This window comes from Argopecten irradians, chromosome 6 (genome assembly GCF_041381155.1).
Source record: "Argopecten irradians isolate NY chromosome 6, Ai_NY, whole genome shotgun sequence".
NCBI lineage: Eukaryota > Metazoa > Mollusca > Bivalvia > Pectinida > Pectinidae > Argopecten > Argopecten irradians.
The window spans coordinates 43,312,529-43,330,004 of record NC_091139.1 but is presented as its reverse complement, the minus strand read 5'-3'; the positions used below and the strand labels follow the sequence as shown (position 1 = coordinate 43,330,004).

At 34.8% G+C, this 17,476-nt stretch overlaps 1 protein-coding gene across 11 annotated transcripts in view; it reads left to right on the top strand.

Moving 5' to 3' along the window:
• LOC138325987 (uncharacterized) overlaps window positions 1-12,779 on the top strand; it is a 69,823-nt gene extending 57,044 nt beyond the window's left edge. For 4 of the 11 annotated variants that reach the window (XM_069272037.1, XM_069272038.1, XM_069272041.1 and 1 more), the window contains 5 exons: window positions 708-785; window positions 2,860-3,100; window positions 3,704-3,768; window positions 6,292-6,439; window positions 9,346-12,779. In XM_069272037.1, coding sequence (XP_069128138.1) covers window positions 708-785; window positions 2,860-3,100; window positions 3,704-3,768; window positions 6,292-6,439; window positions 9,346-9,466 — 653 coding nt within the window. In that variant the 3' untranslated portion in view covers window positions 9,467-12,779. Of the gene's footprint in view, window positions 1-707; window positions 786-2,859; window positions 3,101-3,703; window positions 3,769-4,194; window positions 4,248-4,717; window positions 4,777-6,291; window positions 7,983-9,345 lie in introns of all 11 variants that reach the window. The other 7 variants (XM_069272042.1, XM_069272043.1, XR_011208850.1 and 4 more) reach the window with 6 other exon arrangements.
• Window positions 12,780-17,476: the final 4,697 nt, after the last annotated feature.

Genomic DNA, 17,476 nt, shown 5'->3' with positions numbered 1-17,476 from the left:
AGTTTCTGCTCATGTCATATCAAAGTCTCATCATATTTTAAACATTATTGTTCTGCTTAGATGGTTTGGTGTTAACGATGATAACTATGTAGTCCTGTTACAACATTATAGCTTCAGAGAAAGAGACTGTGTGATCCTACTATAGAGAATGTCTGTATTGTGTGTATACCATATCAATACCTATATATAATTATACAAGGGTGCTGGTCATATAGAGTGGATGAGGCATTTAATAATAATCTGACATTGTAATCTGTTGGGTATATATTCACGGTTTATCATTTGTTCCCTTTGATTTGTAGGTTACATTGCTAATGTCAAAGTCACTTGAATGGAATATGCCATCAGTATATACTATCCATCAGCTTTCAGGAATCTGTACAGAAATGAAATATCATTAAAATTTACTTATCATTCATATGAGGAAATTTTATTTACCAAGCTATTTACCCACTGTTATTTGGAACAATAAGTCTTCAGTGCAATTTTGTCAAAACTGGTTAAAATTAAATTTACATGTTTAAAGGATTTTCAAGATTTTAAGAAAATTATAAGATTAAATTTTGATTTCGTACCAGTTTTAGTTCAATGTTTTAAAAACCAAGAGATGTCAGTGATGTAAGAGGATTATCATTATCGTAACAATTTATCTGTCTACATCAAGGTCAGCAAATGTTTAAAACTTGATTTATTATGAATTTTTAAAGAGACAAAAGAGGAGACAACTCCGTCCCCAGTAATAACGGTCCAAACGGCTGTAGAACAGCCAGAAGGTCAGGATGCAGGTAAACCTAACGACTCTTTCTCACCTGGTCACCTATTATTACTGAAACACCTGCACGTTTTTGTTCTTTAGTTATCCCTTTAAGTTATTTTTAATTTTTAATATTCATTAATTTTTCACTTCTTTTTAATGCACACATTTTTATCCAATATTGATATTAACTGGTATCATTAAAAATCAATTAAAATGCACATTATATGTCTTATTTCATCTATCTTTTAACTTGATAGAGGTGTTTGGAGCTTTTTATCAAATTATTGTTTGTTTTACGCAAATGCTTTTGTTTTCAAATCAAAGTAGTTATTCAGAGTAAGATTTCTCATTTAATCTCTACCTCTTCTAAATTCTTTATCACATAAAAACATGTACCTGACTTTATTTCTTCATCAAACAGTTGTCTGACTTTGTTTCTTCATCAAACATTTGTATGACTTTGTTTCTTCATCAAACAGTTGTCTGACTTTGTTTCTTCATCAAACAGTTGTATGACTTTGTTTCTTCATCAAACAGTTGTCTGACTTTGTTTCTTCATCAAACGTTTGTATGACTTTGTTTCTTCATTAAACAGTTGTATGACTTTGTTTCTTCATTAAACAGTTGTCTGACTTTGTTTCTTCATACATCTGAAGTTTATATTTCCTTTCTTTTACCTGGTTTCTTTAACAAACATTTACATTACTTTACCGCTCTGCATTGGTTTGGTCTTCATCCTTTTGATAGTAAGGGTAAATTAAAGAAATGGTATGAAGGAAAGCCAGAGTTCCTTAAGAAAAAGAAATGACCAATGCCCTGTATCTGGCTAAAACTAGCAACTCTGAGGTGATGGGCTGGTGGTATGTCAGACACCTTAACCACTTTGCCCTTTCCTTCATTTGTATTACTTCATCTCTTTCTGAATTATTGCACATCACACAGATGAAATCTTGGTTCTCTATTTTGATTGAATATCTGCATTTAGAGCTTTATACCAGAAAAAAAGATATTTGTTTGGTATTGATTTATAGTTCGTGTTTTGATTTTTTTTTAATCTTCTCTGCTTTTATCATTATGCGTTCTTCTAATTTTCAGGTTAATTTAGTGTAAACAGTATATCTACATGTAGACATGTAATAGTGTCTGTTAATGGTACCGTAGATTTAATTGATCAGTCTTTCTTTGATAACATGCACTTTAACAACCTTGCTTTACTAGTTTTCTTTATATTAAAATGGATATTACATGATAACTTTGCTTCACTAGACTACAATTACCATGTGTATGGGAAGACTACTTAGTAGTTAGGCCTTCACATAATCTAATATTATTCAATGTATATTTTAAGTTTATATATGACATTTTAAATAATTGTCATCATTGTCGTTTGTTTTATTAAGCTCCTTGATTTATTGTTTTAAAATCCTATTAGAAATAATGAATCAAAGCATTGAATTTGTTGATATAGTTATCTTTCAGCAGTCATGAACTAAGCAGGTGATCTTTTTTGTTCCTAAAAATTAATGTGAAATAGGTAAAATAGATCTAGGATAGTTTGTTATTACGCCCCCACCATGAAATGAGGAAGTATAGTGTAACGTATGTCCATCCCATTCTGTGACATAGTGTCCCATTTAGATTTTATATGGAGGCCATTTATGTCTTACAGAACTTCTGTTTCTTTTTTTAATTTCAGCTCAAACATTTTGTTTTTGAATAAATGTATTTTCCAGATCACAAGTATATTGTTGATGATAAAACCTTAATTTATGAGTTGAAGTCACTCCGATCCAGTATTCAAAATATCATAATACTGGTGATATGAGAACCAGATAATTAACTTGTATCAATTTATGTTACACAGTAGGTCATTGGTCGTATCAATTTATGTTACACAGTAGGTCATTGGTTGTATCAATTTATGTTACACAGTAGGTCATTGGTCATATCAATTTATGTTACACAGTAGGTCATTGGTCGTATCAATTGATGTTACACAGTAGGTCATTGGTCATATCAATTTATGTTACACAGTAGGTCATTGGTCGTATCAATTGATGTTACACAGTAGGTCATTGGTCGTATCAATTTATGTTACACAGTAGGTCATTGGTCACCACCCCCGGCGAGACCGTCGTCACCAGCGATAAAAAGCAAGACTCTATCACGTCCAGGAAGTGCCGTCCTAAACCTTTCCACTGGTAACCACTGGCTGGCTGGGGGCAGGGACGTCTACTGGGAAAACTTCAAAAAACGTCCCATGTCTGGACATGTCCCTGGATGGAAGGAGGGACTACCTGACAGTATGCAGCGTCCACGGTCAGCTGCCTCTCGGACATGGAGGTAACGCCATTGGGACATACTGATACAATGTCTTTACCTGTAAATATGTGGTATAGAGGGTAAAGAAGTCATTCTAACAGTGTGGACAAAAAATATTGTCAACATTTTTTGGCAATCTGACCCCTGTATCAAGATACACAAAACAAAATTATGATCACAACGTGTCAAGATAAGTATAGATATATAAGCAGACATAATATGGTTTGTTTGTGATGTTTGTTACAAATAAGATAAAGTTTACTATACAAATAGATGTAAAATGTTAGACACCTTACTACAAGGCAACTATGACCCAGAGGTACAGTGTCAATGATGCCTTGATCACGTACTGTATATTTGCTAACATTTACGGTGGTTTTGATTTCTTTTAAATTGCGAATTTACATGGTTTTGCAAATCGAATTCTATCTCGTGAATGACACTTTCAAAGACTACAAAGATTTGCAGAAATATTTCCTAATGAATAAAGTACAAATAGTAAAATACAAAAATTTTATCAGCTATACAGTAACCAAGGTTACCTGAACTCCTTGGTGTCTATCATTACTGTAATTTGAGTTGATAACTCGCTCTAACTTCCAGTCACTATTGTTGTGTTTACAGCAGAAGATCTAAAACACCAACCCCTGTCACACCGTCCTCACTGATGTATGAGAGTGTGATGCAAGGTAAGTCGTGTGAGAATGTCTTTGCTCACCCCTGAAATTTCAAAATGAAGTGTTCCAGCTTAAGATTTGGAAGAGCTAAAATGTGTTATATAGGGTTAAGGAAAATTAAGCTCATACCATAATCTGATTAAAATCTAAGTAAATATTATTATAATCTGATAATCGGTGATGTATGAACTTAGTCCACCAATGTAAATTTGTTCTTATTTTGGATGACCTTGGATAATCTGATTATGGTATTTACCTGATTTAACTATAAAGGCAAATATTACAGAAATTAAAAACAGATCTTCCTATGTGTAGAGAATTCCCTTCATCTCAAGAGCGATCAGAAGGAAAAAAAGAATTTGCTCTTGCATATTTCTGTATGTTGATATATAATAGTGAAATGACATGTGCCTCATCTTGCCTGATCCTAATTTTCAGGGGAGATAACTACTTTACAAAGTATCTACGAAGATTTCAGTACATATGACTTTGTAAGCTCATGATAGACTTCATATATAGCCTGGCTACCTGGATCATTTCTGTGTGTAAAATTTCCTAGCTTCCTCAGAATCTCTACAATTCTTCTGTTTCTATCTGTCATAAATCTTGATATAGGATTTCAACTAAATATCTGTCATTTATTTTATATCAACAAGTTATATTTATAAGGGCTATTTAGTTTCCTTGATATATAAGCCACAAAGTTGACTTCTGACTGAAAAAAGCTTGCAAGATTATTCAGATGTTACTAACATCTTAGGAAAGAATATTGTGATATTCGGCTTTATTTTCCTGGAGTGAAATAAAAGATGAATCATAATATTTGATTTTATGAAGATCTCAGTAACCTTGTCGGTTGGGTATTACAGTTGTTCTATGGTATAAAGATGAGCTTTTAAGGAGCTATTAAAATCTTGTAGGTTAGGTATTACAGTTGTTAATTTGTTTCTTTCCATTTTAGACATGAGACTGTATTCCTTAGTACGAGGCCGGCCGACACTTAGAGCTTGACAGATCTAGGTCCATATTTAATGTTTTTGATGTACACACTGTTTGAGTTTCCTCACCAGCCAATCACGTTGTACTCCTGTCACGTATTTGGAGTTTGGGTCGCCAAAGAAAGTTACCATATACTGTTTTGTCTCTTACAATTATAATTCCTCAATCTGATTCAATGCAATTCCAAAAAACAGGCTGATGATTTTGTGTTTCAAGTAATCTGTAAACATGAAAGTTTACATCATTGGAAAATTTCACTAATTATTGAAGGCCACTGTATTACTCCTAGTTATTTAAGTAGGCTGAGTCTGATGTGTAGATCCAGCAATAAATATATATCAGAAGCAAACAATTTATAAATGTAGATACAGTTCTCTGCTTACTGCAAAGTTGATTTCATATACATTCTATAACTGAGAATTTTTTCAGTAATGATAATGAATTCAATTAAAATGCTTCCTGAGTAGAATAATTTGAATATCTATGTGTTTTAATTTTGCAAAAACAATCATATTTTGTTAATCATTCTAAAATTTTGAATCTTTTGTTCACATTTCTAGTCAGTATTATAAAGCCATACTTCTGCCTGACACTTTAACTTATTAATTGACAAATTCTTGATACAATGAAATATTAAGTAAGGGCCAAGAAATTTAAGTTTAACTGTTTACATTTGTTTTGTTTACCAATGAAAGATATAAAATAAATTCCCTGTTAAAATGATCATGTAAAGAGTATTGCTGGGAAAATGTTAAAATGTTCTCGTTTATATGTGTGAATTACAATGACCTGGGAAAACTATAATGTATGAAATAAAAGCGGTATATGGTATTTTATGACGTCACTCACAGCCTGGGCAATATTACAGTAACACTATTTTATATTCCAGTATATTGTGGTGACAGATTGTTTGGTATATCGGATCTCTGCTTATAGATGGACATAGGGTTTATACATTTGTATTCCTAACACTAAACAATCCTATTCTAAAAGTACATTCCCTGTTTATATTGACAAAATAAAATCAACCTTTAGTTTTGGATGATAAAAATATCTGACAATATCAGAAAATCCAGTTGAATCTGTCTACCAAAGTAAAAGACCACCCAGAAGATAAAGAAAAAAAGGTCTTTACAATGAGTCTTATACATAGGTCACTTTGTCTTGAATTTGGCCATTGGAGACCTAAAGAAAGTGATCTTAATGAGCAAGTGGTTGATATACAGAGGTGGTTGCTAAGGCAGGTTTTAAATGATGGCCAAGCTCTATATAGGTGGTAGTTATTCTTTAGTAAATCAGTTCCTAATATAAGCCTCCTGAAGCTGCCAAGCAAGTTCTTCAGATATACCTTTTATAGAATCTCTGTGAACATTTAAGAATTTTCGTTCCATCTGTAATCAAGCTGGTATTAGGTGTTCTGGATGTACTTTTGTCAGGATCTTTGCTAATTAGAAATGTTCTCCTGATCTGAAGCCTTTAACCATACTTAACTGTGATGATATATTGTATGGCATTGTTATTTGTTTTGTTGTGCAGGTTACCAGAACCCCTGGTCACTTCCCGAGCTAACTGACCTCTCTGACTACCCCTCCCCCACCCACCAGTACACTCAGCCCCGGGCCCTGGGCACACCCACGCATGGATCTGACTTCTACCACCCACCAGCACCTGACACTATCTATAGGTAGAGCTAGCCGCCATTCAGTGGCTGTAACCCTAGGCTGTTCTACACTGACCAATACTTATACGAGTTGCATGTCCAGACTGACCAATGCTGACCAATATATACTCATGTGATGAAAATTAGCGTCCAGTTTTTATAAACCGTCCACTGTCCAGTTTTAGGGTAAATCTGGTTATTGGTCAGTCTGTGGAGATTTTTACCTACCTAACCATATAAACTGCTGTGATATTAAATAATGTGATATAGCGGTATATTATAACACTCCTAGTCATGCATGTAAATTATAACCAACAACTTCCCTTCTATAACCTGTAATCTCATACTCATTACTTCCCTGTCACAGGGGGGACTCTATGTGGATCGTTTCCTCAACTCATAAACCTTTGTATATAAGTTGTTAATTATGTTTGCTTAGTGGTAGTTGATACTGTACTCTCCCCTGGTGGTGCTCTTATGTAGATTTTGTGATAAAGAATCTAGTACATGTTTTCTTTAAATGTGTTTTTATTGGTTGGTGCATTTCACTCTTGGTTTTCTAGGTTTCTAAAATAAATCTTTCTTCCTTTTTTTCATAATTTTTCACACATTTCTCTTATGCTTCTTCTCTTCCTAGGAAAACTTAAAAAAAAGATAAATGCAAAAAGACATAAATTATTATGTATTTGTTTGTTTGGGTATTTTGAGATCTGATTTACGAAAAACTATTTTTGTATACAAAGTAAAGAGGTACCATTCTATACCAAGAGAAGATAACTCTATGATATACGTTAGTTAATTTCATAAAGAGACAAAATGAGTTTAAAAAATTCAGACTTTGAGCATTTTATTTGACAAGGTCACAAGCAGTGTATATTGTCTCACATTGAATTTGTGTAAGAAGTTACCAATAAATATACATAGATTTGGGCAAGTGATTTTTTTTTCTCTCAACCAGTTGAAATGATTTACATGTATGTAGAAACATTAGTAGGCAGAAGGAAATGTGTGAAACATTGGAATGCATTCTCTGAAATCTTTGAAAACCATGTAAGTAGGGATAGTTATTTGAATGTAGGTGTAGCTCTAATATAGACCTGGTGTTCAGAAATCCCTCTCCACAACTCTCACAGAACAGTTAAAACAGAAAATTACCAGTAATAGCAGTTTAATTGGCAAATGACATTTCTTAGAAGAAAAAACAAATTTCTTTAAAATTGTTTCATCTCCTCTACTCTGCAATAGTTAACAAAACTTAAGATCAATGCAGAGTATTTAGGGAAGAAAATTGATGGAGAGGGAAAGTAGCTGGTGGTGGTAATTGGGGGTCAAAGGTCAGGGGTCATGGGTACCATGGTGTGTGGGGTCAGGCTGGTGATACTGACCTGAGATTGACTTAGATATGGTGTGATCACTGAAGCATGATGTGATCACTGAAGCATCACATTGTAATCTATGGGTGACCGAGGCTAGGTGTGTGACCATCTCTCGACCAATTGTGTGCTTTCTGTGTGCTGTGAACTTTGACCTGCCTCGACTGCTTTGTCACACTATGGTGACCATGGTGGTAAGATGCTGTGTGATCTCCTGTCTCATCCTGATTCTAACGCTTCACAGAAATATCTACCCAACATTTACATGTTACTGAGTTATCTGTTATTGTTGGTATGTATTGATTGTAACGTCTTTTCAGAGAAAACAACATGAATTTCGCTCACAAAATAATGATGTCACAATGGATATCTACCAGCAAGGGAGGTAACTCTGGAATATGCAAAGACGAATTATCATGGCATTATTTGTAAAATTAAAATTCTATGCATTTATTGAAATAAAAAACTGAACTTAATTGCTGGATTTAAGTTTGTTGATAATTGAAAGAAATGTATGTGTGCTAATTTGCTGCTAATTGTTGTGACACTAACATTTGTCATACTTGAACTTTTGAAATTTTCTCATTTTTATATTTCATATAAATAAATGGTAATTGGTTAATTGCTATATCAGTGATGTGTTGGAGGGAAAAAAGAAACATTTTAGGGAAAAAAGAAACATTTTATTGTAGTAAAGTTAATCCATTTATTTATAATGTACCATATTCTCCTTAATTAGCACCCAGGGCATTTAGGTAAATAATTGTAACAAAGGGGGCACTTAGGTAAATAATTGTAACAAAGGGGCACTTAGGTAAATAATTGTAACAAAGGGGGCATTAAGGTAAACAATTGTATCAAAGGGGGCACTTAGGTAAATAATTGTAACAAAGGGGGCATTAAGGTAAACAATTGTATCAAAGGGGGCACTTAGGTAAATAATTGTAACAAAGGGGGCACTTAGGTAAATAATTGTAACAAAGGGGGCACTTAGGTAAACAATTGTAACAAAGTGGGCACTTACGTAAACAATTGTAACAAAGGGGCAATTATTAATGAACCAAAATGTAAGTTGTGGATTAAAAAAATCAGCCATATTTTAAATCTTTATTACTCATGGTACATTAATCTGTTACAGTAAACAAGGATATGCCTTTTATCCTTTGAGCTGCTTTATTATGTCATGACTCACATGTAAAAGACTCGCAATTTCATGTTTTATGGGATATAATGCTGATGTTCCAGGCATCATAAGTTGTAAAACATTGTTAAATCCATCGGATACAACTTCAACTCTTCTCCAGGAAAGGGGAGGGGCGCATTCAGGGGGAGGGGTGCTAATTAGAGTGAACACAGTAGTCAGAAATTAGTTTAACCATATCATAACCAATGGTAATTTCAGCAAATTAAAATGTTATGCCAGGACCAACCAATTTATTTCCTTAGATATACTGAAATTACAGTAGACCTTTAACTTATATGAGTTTGAGATCCAGATCTGTGTGATAGTAGCTAATGTTACAATTTGTGATAACACATGACTGTGTATTGTTACAGAACACCGCCTAGTAGTCCTCGCAGCAGAAGTCCAAAGGTGATTTACCCGGCCATGCACTGTATCTTTGAATCGCCCGAGAACGACAATGACACAAATGCCAATACGCAAGTTTACTCCTGACGAGATTTTGGACAACTTACATTAGAATAACATATCATTGTATGTTAGTATTAGGGTAATTCTCATTGGTTGCCGATTCATTGTTTAGCTGACTGTGATATTGGTATAGAGTGATGGTTTTTAAATAATTTTAAGAATTCATAGTAAGTGTTACAGTAAAATTATGTTTTTATGTCAAAAACTTGATATCAAATCTGATTAATTTTTGTACCTTTACAGCGACAGTTGAACTCTGTAATCATCAAAACTTTGAAGAATTAAAACTTAAGCTTAACATTCTTTCAGTAAAAATAAGGAATATTTTCTACTTTTCATTTAAATTTTACTTTGGGAAATTTGACAGATAGAAGAAATCCAGAAATCTGAATCTAACTTTGGCTGATAATAGGACATAAAACTAAACCCAAACCAAATCCTGTCATCACAAGAAAGTTTTGATCTGATGAACTACATAATCAATGTTCAGCTATATCTCGTGTTATACAGTTGTGGAGCTACCAGTAATTTTTTTTTTCACCAGTTGCCAAAAAGCATATTTTTGTGTGCTATGTTTGTATTAATGAAAATATTGAGATTGCCAAAAATGATTTACCTGGTATGTAGTTCTTTATGTGCTGACTTATTTTGAATCTAAAGCTATAATACATATCTGTACAGTTTGGGTCACCCTGAAGGCTACACAAGTTTTGCTTTTACTTAAAACCCAATACAACAATACAAGACAGCAAGCGTCAGATTACTGACATTCTCTGGATGTGTTGTTAGTGCTAATGAAAATGTGGTATATGTGTGACCTTTAACCTTGTGAAGAGTAGTGTTAAGTTACATACTTATGTCTCATTGGATGGAATATTGCTAATACATAGCAGGTAAAATGTCTACCGACAGTAACATTATTTTCGATTTTATATATTTTTTTTTAAAATCCAATATGTGTTATATTGTACATTTTTTATCCATTTGTACTATACAAGGTTTTACCATGTTTCTGATCACCTCTCTCTGATCTGATTTTGTATATTATAAACAGACAGATTTTAGAGGTAATCTCATCATAACTAACTCTTTATGCTCAGGATGTACTGTGTTAAATTACTACACAACCTACTTAAAATTACTCTTGAAATTCGGTTCCACTTCGATAATCTATGATGCCCTCCAATACAAGAGGAGCGTATTGTGGAGCATTGTAGTAGAGCAGAATTACAAGTACAATATAAGATGTATAATTTAAATCCGATTGAAATCCTTTTTTGCTGATTGCTAATTCTTCCTATTCATCTTACCTGCAGTCGGACCTGTCTATAAAGACCACCAAGGGACAAAGAAACATGTTATATAGCTAAGTGGTCTTTATACACAGGTCAATTTAGGACCATCTTTATGCTTAGAATGTATTCTTAATTAATGCATTTTGCTAATTGCTAATTATTCCTATCGGTTTACACAGCATGTATATTGTATTCTGTATGGATTCACCATAACATGTGTCTGTCACACTTTTGTAATTTTGATCATCATTGATAGGAATGTTTTAAACAAATGAATGTTCTTATCAAAGTTGTAATGAATCTGCTAACAGAATATATTACATAAAGATGGCTTTTTTCTCTGTGGGTAATCAAGGGTTCACTGTCCACTAATCTAAGTGTGTGTGTTAGTAAGATACTAACAGAAACTGTTGTTTTTACTCCATACAGCTGTGATTTTACTCTATTGTTAAAGTGCCATTGTTTTGGTTATACATTTATTTATTCTGATATTTCCATGGATATTTGTTTTTGTTTACATTGTTAAGCACCTTGAAACATCATGTTGGGAGAGTTTAAAAAAATTTCATAGTCATGTAATTGTATAATTAAGTGTGTATACTGATAATTATTTTCAGTACAGGTGTAATTAGACAGTTGTTACACCTATTGAATTAAGACATGCAAAGGACATACTGGTAGTTATAGATAACATGTTCTTTTATACAAACACATTTTTACTACATGAGCACAGAGTGAATCTAAGTCTGACTTTAACAGACAAGTGTCCTAAAACAAAGTCTTTCCTCTTTTATAGAAAGTTTTGTTTACCTTCCTCATCTAAATCAGCGTGAACTGTATCCCCTGATTGGACCCTATAAGTAGATTATATTCTTATACATGTATGACTCTCAGACAGCATGCAACATTTTGAATTCATTGTGGGAAAGATAAGATTATCAAGAGATGTATTTATTTCCTATCTGTGATATATTCTTTTTGAGACTAAATTATTTATATTATGTATGTATTCATACAATATAATTATTTATATAAGCGTTTTCTGTGATGCAAAATGGATATATCTATGTTGTAGTATGTAGATGTGTTGGGCAGTCCATAAAGACTTTTAAAATGGAGTTAGACTGTCTCTGTGGTAACAGAGATTGATAGTTAGTGTGTCTCTACGGTGACAGGGACTTTTGGATGAAGACTGTTTCCATGGTAACAGGGATATACATCTTTTGTTTTCATGGTAACATAAATAGATGGCAAGTAGTGTGTCACCATGATAACAAACAAATTTGGATGTTGTGTGTATCCATGGTAACCGATATAGATGGATGTTGTGTGTCACCATGATAACAAACAAAATTGGATGTTGTGTGTATCCATGGTAACCGATATAGATGGAGGTTGGCTTTCTCCATGGTACCAAAGAGATTTAGATGTAGGCTATCGCTATGTATAACCTTTGGAGGTTGACCAATGTTCTGGTGCCAAACACATTATAAAGTTTGTACTAATACCAGTGCCTTCTATATTGCTCATAATATTCATCCCTGTTATCATTTGCCTAAGGCTATTCAAATTACATATATAACTGCGTTGTTGTTTGTTTTGTAAAATAATCTGAAAAGTTGTGTGTATAGTGATTGCAGTTGGCAGTTTTAATGTTTCAATGTTATTGGAGTTTAGAAAAATCTATTACAGACCTTTACATGATTTTAGAGACATTCACAGATGCTACATGTAAGATATATGTTAGTGTTAGATTTGCTTCCCTTTTGATAAATTGACTGAATTTCAAGTCTGTCCCATCCGATCTGTTACATACTGTCCCAATTACAAATGGAGGTAAGGGCATTTATGTCTTGCATACATTAATAGTTTTTATAAACAATATACATCCTGTGGGTTGACATTCTATAAGCACTATTTATTATAGAATTGTTTGTTGTCTTTTTGTTATGTTTGTATGTGAATCGTATTGTATTTATATGGAATACCATATGTTTACATGTGCTGTAGTCCTTAAATAAAGACAAAAATTTTACAGAGAATTGGTTGTAATTCTTAATTTTTATATCATTTATAGCCTCAACGATCCAGTCTTTATACTGAAAAGTTTGATTTTATGTTCAGGGTCAATTAACTATTGTCAAATTAGGTTGCACCCTTGGAAACCCAGTGTCTATTCTACGCTCCGTAGGCTGATTAACATGGGAAGCTGACGATGATTAGGATGTAGAAGCCCTTGAACATTGATGAAGACAACCAAACAGTATATAAAAATTGATTCTGTCCATTGGAAACTTTAAAGTATAGATAGGAAGGACAAGGAGGTAACCCAACAGTTCAACTCGGAAGGTTTCATTATAAGAACCCAATAGTGACATTGATACGTTAGACATACCAATAAACCAGGTAACTTGAAGTTTGACATATCATCCGAAAGGGAGCATTTCCAAATGGGATCATGACTTAGAAGTTGATGCAAACACTGCAGCACTGGGACATGGGAATGAAATAGAGTCTATGTGTATTTGGAGTCCTAAAACAGTGTTCTATTGATATGATACAGTAAACTCATGTTGATGTAAGCAGTAACTTATTCCCAGGTCCCTGTGTTCTGGAGGTTTGTAATGTTCAGTGTTATTCCCAGGTCCCTGTGTTCTGGAGGTTTGTAATGTTCATTGTTGTTCCCAGGTCCCTGTGTTCTGGAGGTTTGTAATGTTCAGTGTTCTGGAGGTTTGTAATGTTCAGTGTTATTCCCAGGTCCCTGTGTTCTGGAGGTTTGTAATGTTCATTGTTGTTCCCAGGTCCCTGTGTTCTGGAGGTTTGTAATGTTCAGTGTTATTCCCAGGTCCCTGTGTTCTGGAGGTTTGTAATGTTCAGTGTTGTTCCCAGGTCCCTGTGTTCTGGAGGTTTGTAATGTTCAGTGTTATTCCCAGGTCCCTGTGTTCTGGAGGTTTGTAATGTTCAGTGTTATTCCCAGGTCCCTGTGTTCTGGAGGTTTGTAATGTTCAGTGTTATTCCCAGGTCCCTGTGTTCTGGAGGTTTGTAATGTTCAGTGTTGTTCCCAGGTCCCTGTGTTCTGGAGGTATGTAATGTTCAGTGTTGTTCCCAGGTCCCTGTGTTCTGGAGGTTTGTAATGTTCAGTGTTATTCCCAGGTCCCTGTGTTCTGGAGGTTTGTAATGTTCATTGTTATTCCCAGGTCCCTGTGTTCTGGAGGTTTGTAATGTTCAGTGTTATTCCCAGGTCCCTGTGTTCTGGAGGTTTGTAATGTTCAGTGTTATTCCCAGGTCCCTGTGTTCTGGAGGTTTGTAATGTTCAGTGTTATTCCCAGGTCCCTGTGTTCTGGAGGTTTGTAATGTTCAGTGTTATTCCCAGGTCCCTGTGTTCTGGAGGTTTGTAATGTTCAGTGTTATTCCTAGGTCCCTGTGTCCTGGAGGTTTGTAATGTTCAGTGTTATTCCCAGGTCCCTGTGTTCTGGAGGTTTGTAATGTTCAGTGTTATTCCCAGGTCCCTGTCAATGACTGCCCACAATATGATATTGCTTTCCTCACGTGCGTCAACTAGTTTTCTCGGTCACTCGTAGTCTGATCCCCATGTGTTATGTCATGATAGAGCGCAACGCCATAATGAAGGCATGCAATCGTTTGATTCAGGCTGCTACCCAACAAACACTGACCCACGACCTCCTACTTGTAAAGCTGGTCAGTAGTGTTCGGCAAATCATTATTGAGGCTACAACAGACCTATATTTACGAGGATTTCCAATACCTTTTTTGGTCATCACCAATAGTCATTGGTTTTGTAAGAATCTGTTATTTTAGAAGTAATTGGTTGCATCTGCAGTCACAAGGTCCGTCTATTACATATACATGAGGCCTCACAAACAAAAGTAACTAGTCCTTCAAAGTTTTGGCTACTGCCCAGGTCTGCCATACGCCTGTTCAGAGGCGATACTTAAAGCTTAGCTATTTTCTTTAACTGTCTCTCATAATTAGTTTCTCTCTTGCTTGTCTGAATTTTTCCAACGAGATGCATTAAAGGCTAGCGCCGACACTCGGTGCGGATGGTTTCTTTTATCGGTTTGCAAAGGGGAAGTTGCAAGTTACCATCGCATTCACACACTCTAGACAGCTATCTAGAGTCTTCTGAACGGGATCCGCAGGATGGCTTGATAAATTGGTGATAAAATTCTCTCTTCCTTCATACCCATCTGGGGGCATGTTCAACTGTATGGGAAGCCTTTATATTGCTTGTCTTCTGTCAATGCCAACTCTCCACAAAGATTGTGCAGGAAAGTCTAACCTCCATAGGGAATTCCATGTAGGTCTATCATTTCTGCTGCCGACACTCAACAAGTCCTCGTACTTCAGTTCTACTAGCACTCTAGCTTCTTTGTGCTCTTAGACCACAGCAATGTCTGGCTACCTAGAATATGACTAGACTATGTCCAGGAAAGATGATCTTCCGTATAGATCCACTTCCATGATCAAATCATCCGCAATTGCAAACTGTATGCCTAGATACTTTGGTTCCCTCGTTCCAATTCACGCTGCTCCTTCTCACAAAAGCAATCTAGCAGCAACCTTCTTGTTTAATTTCCTCTTGATCTTACGCTCTCTCGTTGTGTCTATGAACTCTTGCAATACTTCATTGTATCGACGTCTGTCAGCTTGTCAGCACGTGGTACAATTCTCTTGCATCTAGTTCACGTATGTGGATTTTGACTGTTGTTGCTAAGACGTCGTATACCGCAGCAAATTGTTCAGCATGGTGGTGAATATCGCCAGATGACCTTCAACGGCAATAGCCGATCCTCTTTCCTCCCATCGGCATGTCCCATGTCCAAATCCACAGCCGCCGCCTTCCTTGCCTTCCGTCCTACTCCATAGCCCTTTAGTCTGGCAGAATAGTGAAAAAATGTGGGATTGGTAGTAAAAACACTATTATATCATACCTCTCCTTAATGTCTGCTGTCTCCCAAGTAGAAAAGTCTAGCTTTTCCCATCTTGAAATTACGAATCTATTCATCTGAGTATGTGGGGCAGTTGAAGGATAAAAGGAGATAATCTGGTAATAGAATTCATCTGAGAAATTCTAGCTGTATGAAGGGGGACTGATACTACAAGTACTTTTCATACCGGGTAATACTCCTTTTCAGACTTTGTTTACGTATAGTGTACACTATGTGTAACTGTAGATATAAGGTGAAGATTCGCTTCTTATCAGACGATTCAACAAAAATCGAAACAAAAACTACACTTCCTAGACCTGTGTGTCATAGTTATCAGAAACTTCAAAGCTCATAGATCGATTGGTGGCTCAGTAGTGTTAGACGATATGGAAGTCAAAGATCAATACAAGCAAGCCATGGTCGGTATCTATTAATCTACAAATTAATACTCTACAATTAAGTCGTGGTCAGTATTTACATGTATATTACATATATAAAATGTACACGAGTGATCTTACAGTAGTATTAAATAATCTACGCAGATTATTTCACGGTAATACAAGTTTTAACTTAAACAATTACACCACGTGCACATTACATTAAGTATTCGCAACGACCTAGTCATCATTGAGATTTTAGCATTAGACAAATTAGGAATGCTATATGACTATTTTAACCACAGGGATCTGAGAATTAGCTACAGATGATATATTCATGGACCCATCAGAGTGTCCTAAGACCATTTTTAGACGTTTTAGAGGTCTAGATAAAAAAACGATAAAAATCATATTCTACATGGTACTATATACGTATATAGTACCATATAGAATATGATTTTTATCGTTTTTTTTTTTTTATCTAGACCTCTAAAACGTTATATTTATTTCCGTCACTTCTGCGAGTAGGACGGTCTTAATTCTTAAACGAGTTTTACTTTGAAATTCTCAACACATGCACCTGAATGTAGGTTACAGATTCTGATTTGGGCCTATATTAGTGTACCTATATAATTTCGAATCGATAAAGTATGACGTTAGGCATAATCAAACAGCGTCCCATGAATTGTCAAGGTAATGAATTATGGGGTTTATAGGAGTTAAATATACTGATATACATCATTATTAAACTTAAAATTTCTCAGAAAACACATTGGAGGCAAAAAAGTGATATAAAGTAATTCTGTATAAATGTATCACCATGTAGAAAAATAGAATATCATTTACCCTTTATTGAGACACACACTTATAAAACATATACCAGTATATAGAATAGTAACAATAGGGGGAGAGGGGACAAACATTTGTATGTTCTGAAAATCCTTCAAGTTACGTTTTTCTAGTACTGGCAAAATTCGAAATTCAAATTAACAAAAAATATCGCTCGTTAAAGAACATGACAAAAGCGCGCACTTTGTGGTGATTACTGAATCTATAGGTATTTTATTAAAGGCCCACTATCTTTTCGAAACTGCTTTTAATTTTTAAATCGGGTATGTAAAACGAGATAAATAATTTTGTAGAGTTGCAAAAGTTATTAACTTGCCGTTAATACTACAGGTATCATCACCTTCTGAACAATTTAATTGAAATTAATAAGATGATAGTTTTCATAACGCGGGCGTTCTTATGTTTCCCGCCGTCGTCCTAAATACCGCGCGGTGTAGTTGTCTATCACTACGCCAGACGGCAAAACAGCGTTAACACTGTCATTATATATTACACAGAAAATTTTGCATAAGTTTTGTGTTGTAACTTTTCCGATGCTATTATTGCTTTTAAAAAACTCTATGT